This window comes from Crocuta crocuta, unplaced genomic scaffold (genome assembly GCF_008692635.1).
Source record: "Crocuta crocuta isolate KB4526 unplaced genomic scaffold, BGI_CrCroc_1.0 scaffold333, whole genome shotgun sequence".
In the NCBI taxonomy this organism is placed as follows: domain Eukaryota; kingdom Metazoa; phylum Chordata; class Mammalia; order Carnivora; family Hyaenidae; genus Crocuta; species Crocuta crocuta.
The window spans coordinates 4,404,980-4,425,837 of NW_027532856.1; the positions used below are offsets into that span (position 1 = coordinate 4,404,980).

The 20,858-nt window shown below is 41.7% G+C and overlaps 1 protein-coding gene across 5 annotated transcripts in view; it reads left to right on the forward strand.

Moving 5' to 3' along the window:
- Positions 1–20,858, forward strand: part of TEX14 (testis expressed 14, intercellular bridge forming factor) — a 117,723-nt gene that overhangs the window by 81,415 nt on the left and 15,450 nt on the right. For 2 of the 5 annotated variants that reach the window (XM_077745543.1, XM_077745545.1), the window contains exons 14-24: positions 1,118–2,016; positions 6,065–6,171; positions 8,127–8,255; positions 8,463–8,551; positions 10,036–10,317; positions 11,174–11,274; positions 12,931–13,050; positions 14,467–14,521; positions 16,434–16,515; positions 19,358–19,420; positions 20,136–20,263. In XM_077745543.1, coding sequence (XP_077601669.1) covers positions 1,118–2,016; positions 6,065–6,171; positions 8,127–8,255; positions 8,463–8,551; positions 10,036–10,317; positions 11,174–11,274; positions 12,931–13,050; positions 14,467–14,521; positions 16,434–16,515; positions 19,358–19,420; positions 20,136–20,263 — 2,055 coding nt within the window. The remainder of the gene's footprint in view (positions 1–1,117; positions 2,017–6,064; positions 6,172–8,126; positions 8,256–8,462; positions 8,552–10,035; positions 10,318–11,173; positions 11,275–12,930; positions 13,051–14,466; positions 14,522–16,433; positions 16,516–19,357; positions 19,421–20,135; positions 20,264–20,858) is intronic. The other 3 variants (XM_077745544.1, XM_077745546.1, XM_077745547.1) reach the window with 3 other exon arrangements.

Below are 20,858 nucleotides of genomic sequence, written 5' to 3' on the forward strand. Positions count from 1 at the left end.
TCTCTCTCTCTCTCTCTCTCTCTCTCTCTCTCTCTCTCTCAAAATAAATATATAAACATTTTTTTTTAAAACTAGCTTTAGGGGCGCCTGGGTGGCTCAGTTGGTTAAGTGTCCAACTTTGGCTCAGGTCATGATCTCACAGTTTGTGGGTTCGAGCCCCGCATCGGGCTTTGTGCTGACAGCTCACAGCCTGGAGGCCGCTTCAGATTCTGTGTCTCCCACTCTCTCTGCCCATCCCCTGCTCGCTCTTGCTCTCTTTTTCTCAAAAAATGGATAAACATTTAAAAAAAGTTCATTAGAGAAGAACAAGAGTTTGAGGGCATTTAAAAAAAAAAAAAAGAAATCTTAGAATGTAGAGCTGAAAAGGACCTTGCAATCATCTGGCTTATATTCTCATATTCCAGAGAGAACACTGAGGTTGAGAGAGGTTATGGTTTGCTCAGGATTCCAGAACTTACTACAGAGCTGGAATCTAGGCCAAGGACCGTTCTCTCTGCCTCTCTTTGGGGACAGAGCTGGAGGCCTCCAGAANACACACACACACACACACACACACACACACACACACTTTCATTACTTTGGCTCCTCCATCTCTTCTCTGTGAGCTGTATACCATCAACCAGGTGTAATGAGTGGTCAGTTGTGGTGCTATTTTTTACATTATTATTCTTCCCATGATGCAGTAGCTTCTGGGGCAGTCTTGTCTACTTTTATCAGATGCTCACCAAGAGCATAACTTTAACTGACACGAATATTCTAACTCCTATGTGTGTAAAGAAAGCTATGAATTTAGTTCTTAATATTCAGGGGCCTCTAATTACATTTCCTGACAGTTAAGCATGTTTTGAACACATTGTAACTTAAGCTTAGAACATTTCCCCCAGGGTTTGTTCCCTTCCCAATTTTCTACCTCAATTCATATCAAAATGGGAATTTTCATCTGTTACAAATACCCCCTCACCCTTGGGGAGTGTGTCTAGTAGTCTCCATACCTAGGAAGGGAATGGGAAACTAAAAAGCTTCTTGCTCCATTCTCATACCGCTCAAGCAACACGCCAGGGCTGCTGAATTGCTGCATGTGATCACTTTAATCAGTTGATGTTGCCACTCTTTCCAGCAGGCAGTCGGTTTCATTCACCCACTGAGAAAGCAACACCAGATCCTCAGGTCCTAGATCCAAGTCTGATGGCCAAAGAGACTCAGAACCAAGATGCTGCTTCTTCTGCCTGCTCTGTGTTAGAAGAGGCCAGGAGGCTCAGCCCAGGTCAGGCTAGCCTCTGCAGCTTTGAAATCAACGAAATCTATTCAGGCTGCCTGGACAGGGGAGATGACAAGGAGGCGGAGCCCCCAGGAGCTGATTCATCTGTTGAGGGGACCGGACCAAGCCAAGCAGATGAACTCAAGTCCATGGAAGAAGAGTTGGAAAAGATGGAGAGAGATGCATGCTGTTTTTGTGATGAGGAGGAGAGCTCTTCAGAAACTGACACAGAGCTCTCCTTTGAGGACTGGGATTGGCAAAATGGTTCTCTTAGTTCACCCAGCCTACCTGAGCTAGCCAGCGAAGCCAAGGGCAGTGGGAACAATAGGTGCATGACCGAGGAGTACATCAGTAAGTGTGTGCTGAACCTAAAGATTTCACAGACATTACTGTACCAGGATGCCGATTTGCTGAGGAATATCCAACAGAAAATTGATAAGCTTGAGATGATACAGAAGGAGCAGGAGGAATACAGGTCTTTGTGGGCTTCTTCTAGAGAGTTTACAAACATCTATGACTCACTTTCAGCCTTGGGCCCCCCATCTTCCACCTATGTTCCTCCTGTCATGCAGTTGCTGGGAGGCCAGCAGCTGGACACCAGTGGCAGTTGCCAAACCCTGACAAGGCCTTCCATGGTGAGAGACTTTCAAGGGGGACATTTTGGCAAAAGGTCCAGGAAAAGAAGTGTCTGTGGCTGGAAACCTGTCACTCAAGTCTCTGAAGAAAGCACTGGGGATCAGTCAGAGAAGAACCATCAGGTACAGCTAAGTGGGAGGCAGGGCAGCGTGAGCAGAATCTGGAACATGGTTCAGTATGGCCCCTAACCCATGTGCAAGGACTAGCCTAAATACAACCAACTCCTAGCGGGTCCTCTTGGCTTTGGAAAATAGGGCCTCCAGGATGGATTTCCAAGGTAGATACTCTGCATCTCTCATTCCAAACCCAACACACAGCCCGTGCTCTTCTTTTTAAATCCTGTGCATTAGATTGAACTATATGAAATTACTGTCTTTTTTTTTTTTTAAATGTTAGAACACATTTGTTGTGTTTCTTTTTTTTTTTAATTTTTATTTATTTCTAGGGGAGAGAGAGAGACAGCATGAGCAGGGGAGGCTCACAGAGAGAGGGAGATACAGACTCTGAAATAGGCTCCAGGCTCTGAGCTGGAATTCAGCACAGAGCCCGACGCAGGGCTCGAACCCACGAACCGCGAGATCATGACCTAAGCGAAAGTCGGACGCTTAACCAACTAAGCCACCCAGGCGCCCCATGAAATTACTGTCTTATAGGTCAGAATATTCAAGTAATTTATGTGGAAACTAATTTGACAGTAAACTATTTGTAAAAAAAAAAAAAGAATATTCAAGTATTGACAATTTTACATGATTCAACTTAACTAAATATGTTTCTTGGGAAGGTATTAATCCCCATTCTAAATTATTTATTGATTCATTGACTCACTCATTCAATAAAAATTTGTAGAGGCTATGCAGTAGACTATGGGATATGATGATGAGTGAGCCACAGGCTGGTCCTATGAGTAGATCCAGTGTGAGACAAAGGGACCTGGTCATCAAAGAAGACACCTCAAAGGAGGTGAGAAGATACCATAGGAGCTGGCCTGGGAGGTGTAGCTTGAGGCTTAGTGAGGTTGTAGCTCCTCCATGAGCTCCTTAAGGACAAGGTCTGGGTCTTACTTATTCTCCACCCTAGAAAGGGTACTTGGCACATAGTAGGTACTTGGCAAATGGTTACTGAGGGAATGAATAAGTGAATGAACTTGAACAAGTTCACACATAGAGGGCTGGCTGCCTCTTGGATCAGGATTTTAGGTATGGATCAACCCATCATTTTACAGAGTGTGAAGCTGAAGTTCAGTGCCTTAAACTTCCTAATGTCCAGGTGTTACCAAGATGGGGTTGAGGTAGGAAAGGTCAGTCCCATTGGAAGGAGGAATTTTTAATGAAATTATTTAGAATTGGTGGCCTGCGGTGATAAAAAGCTGGCCAGCTTTTAGTGGGTTTTATTATAGCTTAAAAATTCTCTACATCCCTTTATTGCCTGCACAGGGCAGACAGCACCCCCCTTACCTTCAGCCCTTACTACACCACTGCCAAGGCGCACAGCTGATTAGGAGCAGATTTCTTCACTCCTAGTCTAGTGTTCTTTAACTGTGCCCTGCATAATGTCAGTGAGACTTCAGTCCTTACTTAAAACATTTGGAAAAGTGTTGGCATTTGTTTTTGTATAAAAAGAAGGCACAAAGAATTTACTTAGACTAATATTTCTGTTTATGTTGAAAATTCAAATTTACTTGAAAACTATTAGAAATAAGTTTTCTTGGGGCACCCAGGTGGCTCAGTTGGTTGAGCATCCTACTGTTGATTTTGGCTGAGGTCATGATCCCAGGGTCGTGTGATTGAGCATAGAGCCTACTTAAGGTTCTCTCTCTCTCTCTCTCTCTCTCTCTCTCTCTCTCACCCTCTCACCCTTTCTCTCCCTCTTTTTCTCTCCTCCCCCTCCATTCCCCTCTCTTGCCAGCACTTGTGCTCGTTCTCTCTCTCAAAAAAAAAAAAAAGGTTTTTTGTATGTCATGTTTTGGTTATCTGTTGCTATGTAGTAACAACAACAAAAACCCAAACTTTGTAGCTTAAAGTAATAATTTTGTCATTTTTCACAATTCTGTGGGTCAGGAATATGACAGGGCTTACCTGGGTGATTCTCTCATTCTATGTGGCATGGGCTGGGATCACTCCCTTAACCGTATTCAGCTGAAGGCTGGGATAAGCAAGAAGGTTCAAGGCCTCATTTACATGCCTGGTGCCCTGGCCTCCAAGGGGCCCCTCTCTGTACTTGGCTTCTCATCATTCAATAAGTAATCTCACCCGGGCTTCTCTACAGCATGGTGGCCACCTTCCCAAGTGAAAGTTGAACCTGGCAAGCCTCTTTAAAAACTAGTCCCAGCCCGGGGCACCTGGGTGGCTTAGTCGTTAAGCGTCCGACTTTCGCTTAGGTCATGATCTCGCGGTTCGTGGGTTCGAGGCCCGCGTCAGGCTCTGTGCTGACTGCCAGCTCAGAGCCTGGAGCCTGTTTCAGAGTCTGTGACTCCCTCTCTCTCTGACCCTCCCCTGCTCACGCTGTCTCTCTCTCTCTCCTAGAAATAAATTAAAAAAACATTAAAACAAAAAAAACTAGTCCCAGCCCTAGGACAGTATCACTGCTGCTACTTTCTGTTGTTCAAAGTCACAAGGCCAGCCCAGATTCAAGGGGAGGGAAATAGGTTCCAGCATTCTGGTGACAATGTAGACAAGAAGGGAAGGAATTCATGGCAGGCATCATTGAAGAAAACCATCTGCTACATATGACTATGGATAAAACAATTATACCATCTTGAATTTTCCTTTAAAAAGTCAACCCTGGTTTTCTAGCATAATCAAGGAATAAGGCACTTCCATCTAAATGAATTTTTCAGATAATTGAAATTCATTCCTTTAATTTCTCAGTTCTTAAGTTTTTAATCATACCAAATGAAAACATTACAAACTTCCCATTATCCTAAATGCCTGTTTTGAATATATTCTCAATATATTCTTTTTTTTTTTAATTTTTTTTGTTTTATTTATTTCTAGGAGAGAGAGAGAGAGACAGCGTGAGCAGGGGAGGGTCAGAGAGAGAGGGAGTCACAGACTGAAACAGGATCCAGGCTCTGAGCTGGCAGTCAGCACAGAGCCCGACGCGGGGCTCGAACCCACTAACTGCGTGATCATGACCTAAGCGAAAGTCAGACGCTTAACCGACTAAGCCACCCAGGCGCCCCCTCAATATATTCTAATCTTTCCTTGGTGACCATGATATTTTTCAGAACACCTATTATTTGATGCTCCATGATAAAGTTGTTGCTCTTAGCCCTTGCTAAGAGATCTTTGCCCCCACACAAAGGCCTCTGGAGCTCATACTTTAGGGACCTTATGATCATTTTCATGCATCCTCTCACTTTTAGGCATCTTGCTGCCATCCCAGCATACCACATTTGTTGTCTTCATTTGCTGAAGGTTAGGAAATACAGTGAACTAAGTTTGTTAAAATTGGAATTAACAGATCCAAAAATATTCTCTCTTTGGGATAAAATAAAATAGGCTTTAATTTACTTTTTTTTTTTCTTTTAAGAGAGAGAGAATGAGCGGGGAAGAAGGGCAGAGGGAGAGAGACAGATAGACAGACATAGAGAATCTTAAGTGGGCTCCATGCAGAGCCTGAAGCAGGGGCTGAATCCCACGACACTGAGATCATGACCGGAGTTAGATGCTCCACCTACTGAGCCATACAGGCACCTGTGATTTAATTTCCTTCTATTTCCAAGGTATTGTAGCTTTTATTTTATTGTGTTTTATTTTCATAGCATCCCCATTGGTGGATTCAGATAGATAATATTTCCCCTGTTTTATGGATGAGGAAACTGAAGCACAAGACTCCCTTAGGTTATTCTTAGGAAGGATTAGACTAGAACCCAGGGCCCCAGGTTCCTGCCATAAAGGGGAAGGTTTTGGAATTTTTGATGTCTGTTTTGTCTGCTCATTCTTCACTTGCTCCCAGTCTGGACTGGATTCCTGGGGGCCAACATCTCTATGTAAAGACCTCTAGCAAAGAGATGAGTTAACTAGATATGAAACATGCAAAGGGAAATCATCTTAGTAAGTCTGGTTATTTCTGCACATTTAGCAAGAATGGCTTGAAAAATAGAATGTGAGCATGAAGGGAAGAGGAATTCCTTTGTGAAAGCACTGAAACCTGTTTACTCTTTTTCAGCTGCCACCTTTTTGTGGGCCTGGAAAACAGAATGCAAGTGAACCATTGCAGCCCTCTCAAGGAGCCAAGCACAGTTTGGAAAGAAACAGGAGCTCAAATACCAGCAGGTGGGTTAACATTTTGTTCTTAGTCTCCCATGTGACCCCAAGGCCACTGATCTTCATGTGTCTTGTCACAAAGAGACAATGAGTGATGAAGAATAGTAACACAGAAACAGATCTCGGCAGGTTTTCTCCTTCGAGTGAGCGGAAGGAGCTATATAACAGAAACTTGTAGGAGAAAACATCAAAGGTAAAGGAGCTGGCAGGTTAATCACACAGAACTCATCATTTATCAAAAGCACCTTGCCTTTCCACAGCTGCCCAGATTGTTTTTCTTATCAAAAGAGATGCCAGGTATCCCGTTTGTCTGTGCTCCAGAAACGAAACTATTTGGAAACTAGGGTTGTTCAAAATAAGCATCCCTGATGTTGGAGCCAGGGTTGAACAATAAAACTGTTACCATGCAGCCTTCGATTTCCAGCCAAATCAATGAAATGAATTGACTTCAGCACAAATCACAGGAAGGAGAGCATATGTGTACACTGAGTTTTTAAGAACTTAGGTAAAACAAATTTTATTTTGCATAGGAGCATTTATTCAATAAGAGTGTTTCAGAATAGACTAGTCCATCAATTTCAATTTCATTTTTTCTTTTCTGTGGTTAAGTTACTTTAATCCATGGCTTTGAAGTCAGTTCTCCTGGAAAGAAGTAACTTTTTGTTTCTCTCCCAGTGTTGACTGAGACTAGCGACAAGCGTTTGCTGTTCCTTTCACGTTGGTAAATATGTTTGCTAAGAGAGAATCAAAGAGAATGCCCAGACCTTTTAGTTCAGTGTATATTACCTTCACAAAGGGAATTACTGGAGAACTAACTAACTGGCACCAAAGGGGTTAGAGCTCACATCATTGAGAGAAGCAGGTGTGGTGACAGTATAGACATTAGATGATAAAGCAAAGCCATAGTTGCGGCCTCCCCTACCCCCATTCACCATGTTCCCCCAAAAGAACAAAGACAGACCAAAGAAAAGTTTGACATTTTACTGCCAATCCACCTAATCTTTTTATATGTTTTTTAAAAAAAGATACAAAATTATAATTATATATAAACATATATAGGTACTTTTATATCCTGATTTTTCCTCTTACATTAGAAAAAGAGCATTATCCCACATTACTAAAAAACCTCCTGTGAACTCAACATTGTTGGATTCCCCCCTTGTTGAATTTTAGGTTGTGTGATTCTTTTGTCCATTTTGCATAGGGCCACAGTGACTTGTCAGTGCAACTGTTTCTGCCCTTCGGAATTACGTCCTTAACAGATTGCCAGACACAGACTTTGCTAGGTGAAAGGGTTTAAACATTGTAAAGATACTTGATAGCTGCTGTCAAATTGCTCTTTAAAGAAGCCAATCAGATCTGACCTTTCCAATTCAGTCTCTCTGCTTTCTGGTCCAGCGAGGAAGTAGGGCATTCAAGATAACAAGGAATTCATATATATGCCACACGTCACACATTTTCAAAGAGTTCGTTTAATAGATGGTAAGATACATATATAATCATGGATATGTAGAGGAAAAAAGACTCCCTTGTTTTTCAGATGAGGAAAACTTTGTCCAGGGAGACTAAAGTATGCCAAAGGCAGGCAGCTAGTTAGTGGTGGGTAGTGTCTAGAACTCAGTGAAACTAAGCCAAAGATCTCTGAATGTTCTTCAGGCTCCCTGGTGCCTTAAGAACTTGTTTACAAATGTTAGTTATTGTGCTGTCACTGATATGCAGGTGGGCCTGTTATGAAAAAATTCTGCTCAAAGGGTAGAAACAGTTACTGAACCATCACCTGTGTTCTGTGGCATTGTTGGGGTGGGGAGCTCTGCAACAGCTCAGGGACGAGACGTCTGTTTGGTGAAGTTGGGTTTCTTCTACCTCTGAAAAATTTTCAAGAGTACTTTTAGAATCATGAAATCTGAATTTGGAAACTGAGAAAAACCTTAGAGGTCTTCTAACCCAGTCCTTTCATTTCTTAGTCAGGGAAGGTCTGAAGAGACCAGTGCCCAAACCAAGTTGACTCAGCTTACTAGTGCACTTTTGCCTGTGCCAAGCCACCTGAAGGGACCTCTGTTGTCATCATCCAGCCCTGGCCAGGCCTCTACGAGGTAAGAAGTCTTGCAGTCTGAACATTGGGGAGTCTGGCGCTCTCTGGTGGCAGGCAGGAGTCAGTGCAACCCCAGGAATGGCTGAGTAGAGGGCGCGGTACTCTAGGTGGGCTAGCGCTGGAGGGCTCAGGGTTGTGTCAGGAGCTTGAGCAAACTAGTATATTTTTGTCCACCCTGTTCCTCTTACCCCCACTTTATATAATTTAGGATCAGTATGGAATCTGTGTCTTCTGAAATCTGTAAAGCAAAGTTAAGAAATAATGAAGATGATGGAGAGGTACTCTTAAAATGGAAACGTGAGTGAAACGTCGTAATTTCTGTTGGGTAAAATGAAATTTAAAGTATATTTCTATCCTGGTTGTTATCTCTCAGTACACAGCCTGTATTGCACTAGCCTCCCACATTCTTTTCTTCTGTTGGATCATTCCAGTTTAAAAGCAAGGTCTTTCTGCGGTGCCTGGGTGGCTCTGTTGGTTAAGTGTCTGACTAGATTTGGGCTCAGGTCATGATTTCACAGTTTGTAAGTTCAAGCCCTTTCGGACTCCACGCCGACTGCTTGGAGCTTTCTCTCTCTCTCTGCTACTCTCCCTCTCTCTCATTCTCTCTCAAAATAAATAAACAAACTTTAAAACACACATTAAAAAAACAAAAGCAAGATCTTTCTGACTACAAATTGCAGAAAGGAAATACTTTTTTCTTTTTTTTTTCCTACCACCTAGTCAGGAAAGATAAGCTTTTATTAAGATGGGTCTTTTAACATTGTTTAAATGAACATATTTTCTGTTATTAGTCCAAAGAAAAGAGATGATCAAGTCCACCACTGTGTATACTGTCTTGTTCAGTGATTTTTTTTCTCAAAAAAGCTTTTTTTATTTCTAGACATTATAGGAAATATTTCCATTATATATATTGATCCATATTACATAATAAGTATAGCAAAAACAATACATGATATAGAAATTTAATATATAAAGGTCATTATGAAAGTAGAGAACATGCAGTGTCACTTTCACATATCTTGTGGGCATTTTCCTTTTGTATCAGTTTTATCTTTTTAAGCTTTTTTTAAAAAATTATTTTAATATTTTATTTATTTCTGAGAGAGAGAGACAGCATGAGCAGGGGAGGGTCAGAGAGAGAGGAAGACATAGAATCTGAAACAGGCTCCAGGCTCTGAGCTGTCAGCACAGACCCTGACGCGGGGCTTGAATCCACAAACGGTGACATCATGACCTGAGCCGAAGTTGAATGCCTAACCGACTGAGCCATCCAGGCGCCCCTTATCTTGTAAGCTTTAAAAGGATATAGTGTTTATATATTTTAATAGTAATGTTAAATTACATTAGCAAAGGTATAGGACATTTGGAATGAAGACACATGCATATAAGCATGCTCATACATATATACACTCCCAAAATATGAACTCAACGTAGTCCAGGGCGGCTAAACTCAAATTGAGTCCTTTCCACTAGTCTCTTCAGGCTGCAGATGTTATTTTCTTGTAAAATCTTCACAGCAGGAAGGTCTGTTTACCAAGTTTTCTGCTACCTTCCACTCCAGAATTCAGAAATTAACTAAAATTCTGTCCTTCCCTCTTATCACTTCTTTTTTCTCCTCTCCTTCAAGCCAAAAAGGGCAAGCTAAAGATGATGCAATTCTAAAAAAGGCAATTATTGTGATAATATGAACTTTAAAAGTATTATGTAGCTCTTCAAGGAGCAAGAGCTTTTGTTTCCAATGTTCACAGTTCTGTTTTAAATGCTGCTTTCTCTTTGTCCAGTGGAGGTGAAAGAAATGGCAGAGAGAGCAGCCACTGGGCAGCTGGCAGTACCACCATGGCATCCTCAGAGTAGTGCGACTTTAGAGGATGAGGCTAAAGATGAACCTGATTCCCTGCTGCAGCTCCCGCCTGGAGACCCTGAGGGAGTGGGCTGGCAGTGCACTGTCGAGTATCCCAGGAAAAATTATGATCCAGGGGAAAATGGCAAATGTGACAAAATGGGTAACAGTGACTGTGACAGTGACCAACATGGCAGACAGCCTGGACCTCAAAGCTTCAATGGTGAGTATAGTTGGAGGAATTGGGATGAGCGAGCTCTGTCAAGTTATTAGCTCTCAAATAAAAGTAAGCCTCCTGGAATATTTCCTTTGCTTGGTCTTCTCCCCTTTCCCATCTCTCTGGGAGTCCTGAATTCCAGGGGAAAACAGCATACCCTTTTGATTCCATTGCCCTTCCTGTAGGTAAAGAAAATCCAGAGATTCATGAGTTTTTCTGTTACTGGAGCAGATCATTTGCTCAAAGGGAGAAAAATAATCTCTACACAATCACCCTGTTCCTGGCTCTAACCTGGCAAGGAATTGAACCTTTTTCACCTGAGTCCAGTAATAGATGGCCATTTCCTACTGCTCATTTCTTTGCATTGCATTTTCAGCCAGAAAAACTTCACTGGCTCCTAGAGATTCTGTGCCAGAAGAACCTAGAGACAAATGGCGTCGGTTGTCATCACTTTGTAGATTTGCAAGTTAAAACTGAAGGCTGTGTATTTCTGCCTGGTAATTTGCTTGCAATCAGGGCATGGAATATTATTTCATAGTTGTTTATAAATCAAAGAAAGATACATCTAAAATTATCACTTATCTTAGGTAGAAAATCTACTGGCTTGAGGTCTTTTGGTATTTAGAATCTGTTCCTTGTCAAGCATCCCTCTTGAATAGATAAGCCAAAGGACTGATGACACAGGACAACGTGTTAGGGCCAGACTAACAGTCTCCACTTTCTGGACTGAACCTGAAATATGGGACATGGCCCTCCTTGGCAGAATATTCACAGATCTCTTCTCTCACCCCACTCCTCTCCCCTTCCATGCCATCTGAATATCATGGAATGACCATGGCCTTGGTTGTGTTATAATCATTAGGCATCAGCCACCTGTCGCCCAGAAAAAATGAACACCCAGAGCATAGTGAAGTCTTTCAAGCAAGTTCTGATGTGTCTGTGGTCATTGAGAAATCTTACAGTGTAAGTAATATGGCCTGCAGAGCCAGGTTGAACCCAAGGACCTAATGAAGTAGAACTGAGTTGTTGTTATGTATTACGATATTGAAATAATATCTGTAGTAGTTCGTTTTTGTTGGAGTATGTGCTTCACATGAATGAAAAAGTCTTTCCACCCTGCCTAAATCCTGTTTGAGTCAGTTCAGCTCAAAGCATTATATGTTTTGGGGTTTGGGTGGAACACAGACAAATGTCAGATTCAGGAAACTCTTAAGCTTTCTGTCTAGCTGGGCATATAAGACAAACTCTGGAAGCACAGTGTGAGGTCAGGTATCAAAGTTCATGGCCTGGGAGGTGACTGAGGTCCAATTGGAGTAGGAAGAGCAAGGCCAGGGTTGTGATGAGAGGGCTTTCTTCACCTAGTGTGTCCTCTCAGACCCAAGTTCAGCTCTCAGTGGAAGGAATGTGTTCCTGCCTGACAGCTGCACCTCAGCAGGATCTGTGCCTGAGGTTGCAGCCCTGCTGGTGGAGGGGTTGTTAACACGTCCCTGAAGCATGTAATGGGGCCACAGTGCAGCCAGTCTAAGCAACCAGTGTCATTATAGATATAGATATAGATATAGATATACATATGTATATACATATGGATGTGTATAGATATGTGTGGATGTATATATATGTGTCATGTATATATGTGTATGTCACGATATGAGGACATAATCACTTAAGGAATATAAACAGTAACTGAAAAATGAAATAATATAAAAATAAAATTGTGATAACATTTGAGATCTTTCAAAGAACATACTATTTAATCATGGCACACAAACCACTCACGAGGACAGTTTGGGACAATTTATTCTTTTTCTCACATGGGGACGGGAAGGATAGGCTGTGTGAAGCATACTGGCTTGGCTGGAGTAGCAGGTCTGTCAAGGAAGTGGGCGGGGCATGTGAAGCCAGGTTTGTCCGGAGTTTCAGTCTGATGCTAGAGGTAAAGGGGAGCAGCTGCCAAGTGTGCAGGAAGAGGAAGCATGTGGCAGAAATAGCATCTAAGGAAATAAATCATAAAACCTCTGCAAAGGGAACACTGGAGGTGTGGAAAGCTAGCTAGTTGCATGTGGTGATCAGGGCCTGAACACGGAGAAATAAGCAGAAAAGGAAGGGGTGGAATGGAGATGCTGAAGAAATAGCTGTTACTTTTGAATTTTCAAATTTTATTTTTATTATTGAGATTGCATTGCTGTTTTTAACATCATACTCCTTCACTTTTAAACTGTAGCACCCACAGGACTCCTCAGTTCTGAGCATCCTCAGCTTCCTCATCTGGAAGATGATGCCAGCACACAGACTGCGTCTGTGGGTGTTCAAACTCATTGCCAGCTTGAGTTGTCTAGGACCTTTCTTAGAATTTCAGAGCAGAAAGGTCACCTAACTCCTTCCCCCTCCATTGTGCAGATGAGGGTGATGAGTCTCAGGATTGTCATTTGCCTCACTTGCTGCAGGGGGTTCACAGCTCACTGTGGGGAAGGAGGGCAAAGGCAAGTGTGCAAGCAGGCGGGGGAGTGGGGCAACTCCAAGTGATTTTAGATAACCCCGTTATTAACACTGCATCCAGCTACAAAGGGATTTGTTTACAACGAACACCAGCCTAAAAATGATTTCCTACATTATTAATAGGATCAGTCCGTGCAATCAACTTGTTCACCAGAGTCTTCGGAGGATGTAACAGATGAATTTTTAACTCCAGACTATGAATATTTTTATTCCTCAACTGCTCAAGAAAACTTAGCTCTAGAGGTAAAAACCACAGTTTAGGGTAAAGTACTTTTCAGCTTTCTCTATTGCCTTATTCCTTTTAAATTATTTTTATTGAGAAAAATAGCTTACACATAAAATTTACACATAAAAGTTGACTTAGTGTTTGCATGTGTTTTGAAGAGACATCTGAAAAATACGATTTTTGAGAATGAAAAGTCATATGTGGTTTCTCCCAAAACGTGGTTCCTATATTTATAGAGCACTTTGTACTTTTTTTCAGAACACTTTTCTTTATGTTACCTAATTCACATATCCTTCCTGTGGGGAAGAGAAGAAGGCCTGCTGTTATTCCTCTGTGTGAAGAAGCAGTGATGCACACATGTAGGGAATTAGCCCTGGCCTGCCGAACTTCAGTGACAGGAGAGCCAGGATGGAAACCAGGGCTCAGCATTTACGTGGGACTGTACAGTGCACGGGGCTTTTTTGGGGACCTGCCCAGCTTTTGCAAGCACCTATTTGTACAGAGTATTTTCATTTATAAACTGAAGCTTCCTTACATTTTATTTATTTATTTATTTATTTATTTATTTATATAATTTCTACCTCACCTTCCTACTGACCTACCACCTTTTTTGGATCTTTTACCAAACCGGAAGGTGGGGTAGAGGAAAGAGAGGATTGTATATCTCAAACACAATATTTGACTGGCAAGAATTCAGTGATGCAACAAAAGCGTCAATTTCCACTCTTCTGCACTTCTGATAACTCAGAGCAGTTTTCCATTATTAATCCTTCAGCTGTTTTTGCTTTTAATATGAGCAGACTGGTATACTAAGAAAATCTTTAATAAAAAGATATAAAGTACACACACACATATTACGTATACATATACATATAAAGCGTAACATAGAGGAAAGTACACGACTCTTACGTGTATAGCCCATGGACTTTCCCAGACTTGAGCATATTCATGTAACCACCTAGATCAAGAAGCAGAACATTATGGATCCTCCAGAAGACCCTGTGGGCTTCTTCCCAGTCACCGTCTCCTCTCAAAGGAACCAGTGTTCTTACTTCTCACCCCCAGAAAGTAGCTTTGCAGTCTGGGCCATTTTTCCAACCTTCTTTGGCCTTTCTGATAAAGGTCCTAGGAATCAAAACGTCTTTGTGGGAAGGTTGGGGAGTGGAGGGGGTAATATGATAATATAAAGAAGGGGAAGTCACACAATTCCTCCTCACAGTGGGGGGCAGGACAGAGCTTGTTGTTGAGGAGGGACATAAAGTACAAATGAGCACTTCATGCCTTCAAAGCAGGTTTATTCTTTTTCTATAAAAAATGCAGAACCTTAGGAAGAGTTTCAAGGTTTAAGAACATCAAGAAATTCTCCCTCTACCTTTTCATGATATGATGGCCTCCAGTGACCCTTCTTTCATTGCTCTTTTATTCTTTTGTAGACCTCAAGTCCCATAGAAGGAATACAAGATGCATTTGCCCAACCTCAAGACTCTGGTAATAAGCTCTTAAGGCAGATTCCTTTTCATCCCCTTTACTTTCTGTTGGATGACAGATCTTTAAAGCTGGAACAGTCCTTAGAGATAACCTCCACCAGGCCTTTGATTTTACAGATGAAGAAACCTATGCTCAGTGATTTCTCCTTATTAGAATGAATCTCCTGCCCCTCACCAGCCTCATAACATCCACATATCATGTTATCCGTACTTCCCTTGCATCCTTACAGCATACATTTAGTGGTTGCTGCACTGCTCCTGCTTTTTTCCTCCCTCTCTAGCCTTTCATTAGATTTCTGGCCCCTTTATGGCACAAAGCAGGTGCTTGGTTATCTTCACTGAGCTGACCTGAGGAATTGGCCCAGGCTGGTGTGTCAACTGGTTATTGACACAACGAAAACTAGAACTAGCTTTTCATGTCTTTCTCCACAGAGAAGGCAGAGTTTGACTATCATTTTCCTTTGCTTGCTTAGAATCTTGGCAAAGAGTTAATAACAGCCAATAGTGCATAGTCAACATAACATCCTTCCCTCGAGAGGCCTTGGGTTCTATATAACTCAGCAACTGCTTTCCGTTACATGGGAAGTTAACCTTGGATCAGCAGCCCGGGTGTGGCACAAGATAAAATATAAGTCAACCACTGATTCTGATACAGACATTTAAAAAATTGTACACTTTTGGGGCGCCTGGGTGGCTTAGTCGGTTAAGCGTCCGACTTTCGCTTAGGTCATGATCTCGCGGTTCGTGGGTTTGAGCCCCACGTCGGGCTCTGTGCTGACTGCCAGCTCAGAGCCTGGAGCCTGTTTCAGTCTGAGACTCCCTCTCTCTGTGACCCTCCCCTGCTCACGCTCTCTCTCTCTGTCCTCTAGAAATAAATAAAACATTAAAAAATAAAAAATAAATAAAAATAAATAAAAAATTGTACACTTTTACTCTTTTAAGGTATGCAACTGTCTATTTTAAAGTTTATTTTTTTTATCTATTAATTTGGATAGAGGGAGAAAGAAAGCACAAGTGGGGGAGGGACAGAGAGCAAGGGAGACCGAGAATTCCAAGCAGGCTCCACACTGTCATCATGGAGCCCAATGCGAGGCTCACACCCATGAACTGTGAGGTCATGCATGACCTGAGGCGAAATGAAGAGTTGGGCACTTAACCAACTGAACCACCCAGATGCCCCTGCAACTGTCTGTTTTAAAGTGAGAGTTACCCATCTACTGAGCCATGTAGCTGTCTACAGTCATGTCTCAACATTATGAACCCAGGCAGGGTGGACTTGGGTTCTGAACTTACTCCCTTCCTCTTGCTACACAGAATTCCCTCTCATCCTCTCTGCCCCTCCCCCACTCATGCTGTCTGGCTCGCTCGCGTGCGCTCTCTCTCTCAAATAAACTTAAAAAAAAAAAAAGGAGAACAGAAGATAGTTGAATTAGCTCCTTAGTACTCAAGCCCCCCAACCTCATTCTTTAAGTGGAGTCTGATGGCCAAGAGGCGCAGTTAGCACTCTGGTGGGTTAATGGTCTTTTCTATTTGGAATCTTTAGTGAACAAACAGTTCTTGGTTTCAACGCCCCCTGGTGTCTGTTGACAGGAACCAGGTCAGTTGGCCTTCCTGAAAAGACAAAACAACATTTGTCTCCAGAAATAACTGTGCAGTTATAACTGAAAGGCCACTAAATGGCTTGATTGTATTTTGAGTGTCAGAATATAGTTACCCCCTCTGAGCAAGGAAAATAAACTTTCAGAGCAAAAACCTCTCCGACAGCACTCAATCCAAACCCAATTAGGAAGTACTTTGTTTATCCAGATTATTTCTCATTCTGAACCAGACTAAGGGAAATTCTAGAGAATGAAAATAATAATCTAAGTTGGTAAAAATTCAGTAAAAAAAATGCATTTACTTTATTCTTTAAGGCAAAGAAAAGTTCCAAATGAGAAAAAGCCTTGGAAGGAATGCTGAGATTTTGACCAGGTCTCAATTCCAACCTATACAAAGGTATGTGCTAGTATTTTATTCACAATTTCAGTCTCACAGAAGTAATGTTAAATGATAATAACCCCCTATATTTATATATCGCTTGTCTTCAAATATGTTTGTCACTGCGTTATAAAAATTTGCTTTGGAGGATTTAGCTTTCGTAGGACTTGTTCAGCAAGATTATGAGGGATCATGAAAAGGGGTCATTATCTGTATTCAGATCCTGACTCTGTCTTTCCTGTCCCTATGACCTTGGTTAAGTTTCTCAACTCCTCTTTTTTGTTTCCCTGTTTATAAAATAGGAATAGGAATCCTTACAGGGAATGCTGACAAAGGGATTGAAAGCAGTAGTACAACTCCTGGCATTCATTGCAGAGAAATGAAGACTTAAGTTCACATAAAAACACCTGGGAGGGGCACCTGGGTGGCTCAGTTGGTTAAGCATCTGACTTCATCCTAGATCAATCATGATCTCACCATTCTCAAGTTCGAGCCCTGCATCAGGCTCTGTGCTGACAGTTCAGAGCCTGGAGCCTGTTTCAGATTCTCTCTCTCTCTCTCTCTCTCTCTCCCTCTCTCTCTCTCTCTGCCCCCCCCGCACTTGCACTCTGTCTCTATTGCTCAAAAATAAACAAACATTTAAAAATTTTNTCATTCTCTCTCTCTCTCTCTCTCTCTCTCCCTCTCTCTCTCTCTCTGCCCCTCCCGCACTTGCACTCTGTCTCTATTGCTCAAAAATAAACAAACATTTAAAAATTTTTTTAAAAACCCACATATGTGACTGTTTATAGCAACTTTATTTGTAATAGCCAAAAACTGGAAACCCAAACATTGTCTAACAAGTGAATGATTTAACAGACTGGTACATCCATACCGTGGAATACTTCTCAGCAGTAAAAAAGAGATACCTTCGGGGCGCCTGGGTGGCTTAGTTGGTTGAGCGTCCGACTTTCGCTTAGGTCATGATCTCGCGGTTCGTGGGTTCAAGCCCCACGTCGGGCTGTGCTGGCTGCCAGCTCAGAGCCTGGAGCCTGTTTCGGATTCTGTGTCTCCCGCTCTCTCTGACCCTCCCCTGCTCACACTGTCTCTCTCTCTCTCTCTCCTAGAAATAAATAAAACATTAAAAAAAAATTTAAAAAAAAAAAGAGATACCTTTAACAACCTAGATAAATCTTCAGAGAATTGTGCTAGATGGAAAGCATGGTCCCTCAAAGTTATTTACTATATGATTCCACTTATATAGCATTCTTGAAATGATAAAATTATAGAAATAAAGAACAAATGAGTGGTTTCCAGGGGATAGGGAAGGGGTAGAGTGTAGGAGGGAAGTAGAAATGCCTATAAAAGGGCAGCCTAAGGGATCCCTGTGGTGGTTGAAATGTTCTGTATCTTGACTGTACCAGTGTTGGTATCTTGGTTGTGATATTGTTCTGTAGATTTGCAAGATATTACCATTCAGGGAAACTTGGGTAAAGTATGTTTCTTTAAACTTCATGTGAATATACAGTTACTTCAAAATAGTTTATTTATTTTTTCAAAATAAAAAGTTTAATTGAAAAACTAATAATAGATGTAAAGTACCTGGCACAATAACATTCATTTTATTTTCCCTCTCTCTAGGCTTCAATTTCCTTACCTATAATAATTACAGCTAGTATTTCCTAAGTAACTACCATATACCAGGCACTCAGTTTTCTCAAATTTAATTCATGAAACAGCCCTGTGAGGTATAGACTGTTATCTCCATTTTGCAAATAAGGAAAGCAAAGTTCTGAGAGTTTTAAGTATTTTTTTCTAAGGTCGCAGTTAGTAAGTGGCTAACTGTAAGTTAGTAAGCGGTTAGTGAGTGGTCAGGATAGACTAGATTATGCTGTATAACAAGCAACCTCCAGATTTTCGTGGCTTAAAACAGCAAACATTTATTTTTTGCTCATGCTCCCTGTCCATCATGGGTCAGCCAGGAGTGTGCAGTGCTGTATTACCTTCAGTCCAGGATCCAGGCTGAGGGAGACTCTGTCCTTGTACTCCCTTGATTGCTGAAGCAGGAAAGAGAGAACACAAGTTGTGAGCTGTCCTTCAGGTTTCTGCCCCAAAGTGCCTCAACATCACTTTCGCCTATACTTCACTGGTTAAAACAAGTAAGGTGGCCATTTATATAAATTATGAGGGCTAAAAAGTGCTGTTCCAAGTACTGTATACTTGGAAGGAGAAACAAATACTCTAGTGAACAGAATTAATAAAGCCATAACTCAATCCAAAAGCCATGCTCTTTCCTTTGTACCATTGGTCTCAGGATTGTTGCAAAGATTAAAAATATGAAAACATATGGAAGGATTTCACATGGGATCTGGCTTCTAGTTTGTATTCAGCAGATACTGAATTTGAATCCTACATATTGGTTAAAGTAGAATAAGGTCAAGTTTGTCTTCAGTATTCTTTTGTGGCCATTTTTTGGTAGAAGTGTCTTGGCCCCACCTGATGCTCCATGTAGAAAGCTGTCTCACAGCTGGTAAGGGCCCACTGCTGTGCCCTCTGCTCCAGCCTCCATCCCCAGCAAATTTCCTGTCATCCATTGATTTCCTCAGGAACTTGGTCACTGTCATATAGTGTCATTGGCTGATTTCAGATGGGCTGATCCTTAGAGAGTATTTACTCCATCCCTGGAGAGGAAACTGAGGCTCAGAGTAAGGCCCAGACATGTCTGAAAACATATGGCTAGTCAGTAGCAGAGCCAGGACCAGAACCAACTTTCTACTTTTGAGCTTAGCATCCTTTCTGCTGATAAACTGGTCCATTGTACCAGGTTCGTGCACTCTGCTGACAGGGGAGTCATATAATTTTCTCACTTTCTCTCTTACAGTACTGAAGGTGAACAAGAGGAGACATTAAAGGAACCACCAAAGGAGCTGAAAGAGAAAGACATGTAGGGCCTAAAGATGCCGTGGAAAGTCTTGGTTTTAGGGGAAAATGAGGAATTTCCTCATTTGTAGGAGAATACATTCCTCCTGTTTTTGTTCATACATTTAATGTGAACGTGTTTCTTCTTTCACGAAAACGCTGTTATGATGAAATGTGATCTAAATTATAGCATCTTACAGTCAATGTAATATAGTGATGATGATGATATTAATAAGTTTATATTGAAGGTAAATAAAATCTGTTTTCCATGTATATATACCTTCATCTACGGAAACAGTTTTTTTTTTTTTAAACATTTATTCATTTTTGAGAGACAGAGCATGAGCAGGGGAGGGGCAGAGAGAGAGGGAGACACAATCTGAAGGAGGCTCCAGGCTCTGGGTTGTCAGCACAGAGCCCGACGCGGGGCTTGAACCCACGATCCGTGAGATCATGACCTGAGCCAAAGTCGGATGCTTAACCGACTGAGCCACCCAGGCACCCCATAAACAGTTTTATATTTAGCTGCTGAGTTATGTTTAAAGTTAGTATCTCTTTTTAGGATATTCTCTAATATTCTCTTTAAGATACAGAAGATATTCTAAGACAGTCTCTAATTCTGGCCTACTGCCAAATAGAGATTGTTGTCAAGAGTCTCCTTAAAAAGTACCCTTCAGGAAAATAATGTTTGATTTTTCTAAACATCTTCTCCTAATTACTTTGTACTTTTAATTTCTTAGATCACTGACAGACATTCAAGACCTGTCTAGTATCTCCTATGAACAAGATGGTTCTTTTAAGGAAGGCTCATGCAAAACACCCAAAATAAACCATGCACCAACAAGTGTCAGCACTCCACTCAGCCCAGGTAATCACTGTGGGGAGAAGTGTTTGGAAAGCCCCTGCCCCACTGACTTTGGGAAGCCAGGCTGTGAGAAAAGACTGACAGGTGTTTCCTCAGTGTAGAGGTGTCTCCTTAGCACCAGAGTTGAAGGGGATAATCCCATGGAGGGCCAGGTAGGGGTTGGTGGTGCTGGTTATTAAGCAGCTATAAGGAGTTTTTTTACCTTAGTGGTAGAGACAGGCAAATGCAAACTGTACTTTGTATTCTAACACTACCTAAAACCTGTCTTTTGCTTAAACATGGTGGGTTTTTTTTTAAATGAAACACTTTCTTTTCTATTTTTTTAATTTATAATTTTTTGTCAAGTTAGCTAACATATAGTATATATACAGTGTGCTCTTGGTTTTGGGGTTAGATTCCTGTGACTCATCACTTACATATAACACCCAGTGCTCATCCCATCAAGTGCCCTCCTCAGTGCTCATTGCCCGTTTCCCCCCACCCCCATCCTCCCATCAACCCTCAGTTTGTTCTCTGTATTTAAGAGTCTCTTATGATTTGCCTCCCTCTCTGTTTGAAACTATTTTTTCCCCTTCCCTTCCCCCATGGTCTTCTGTTA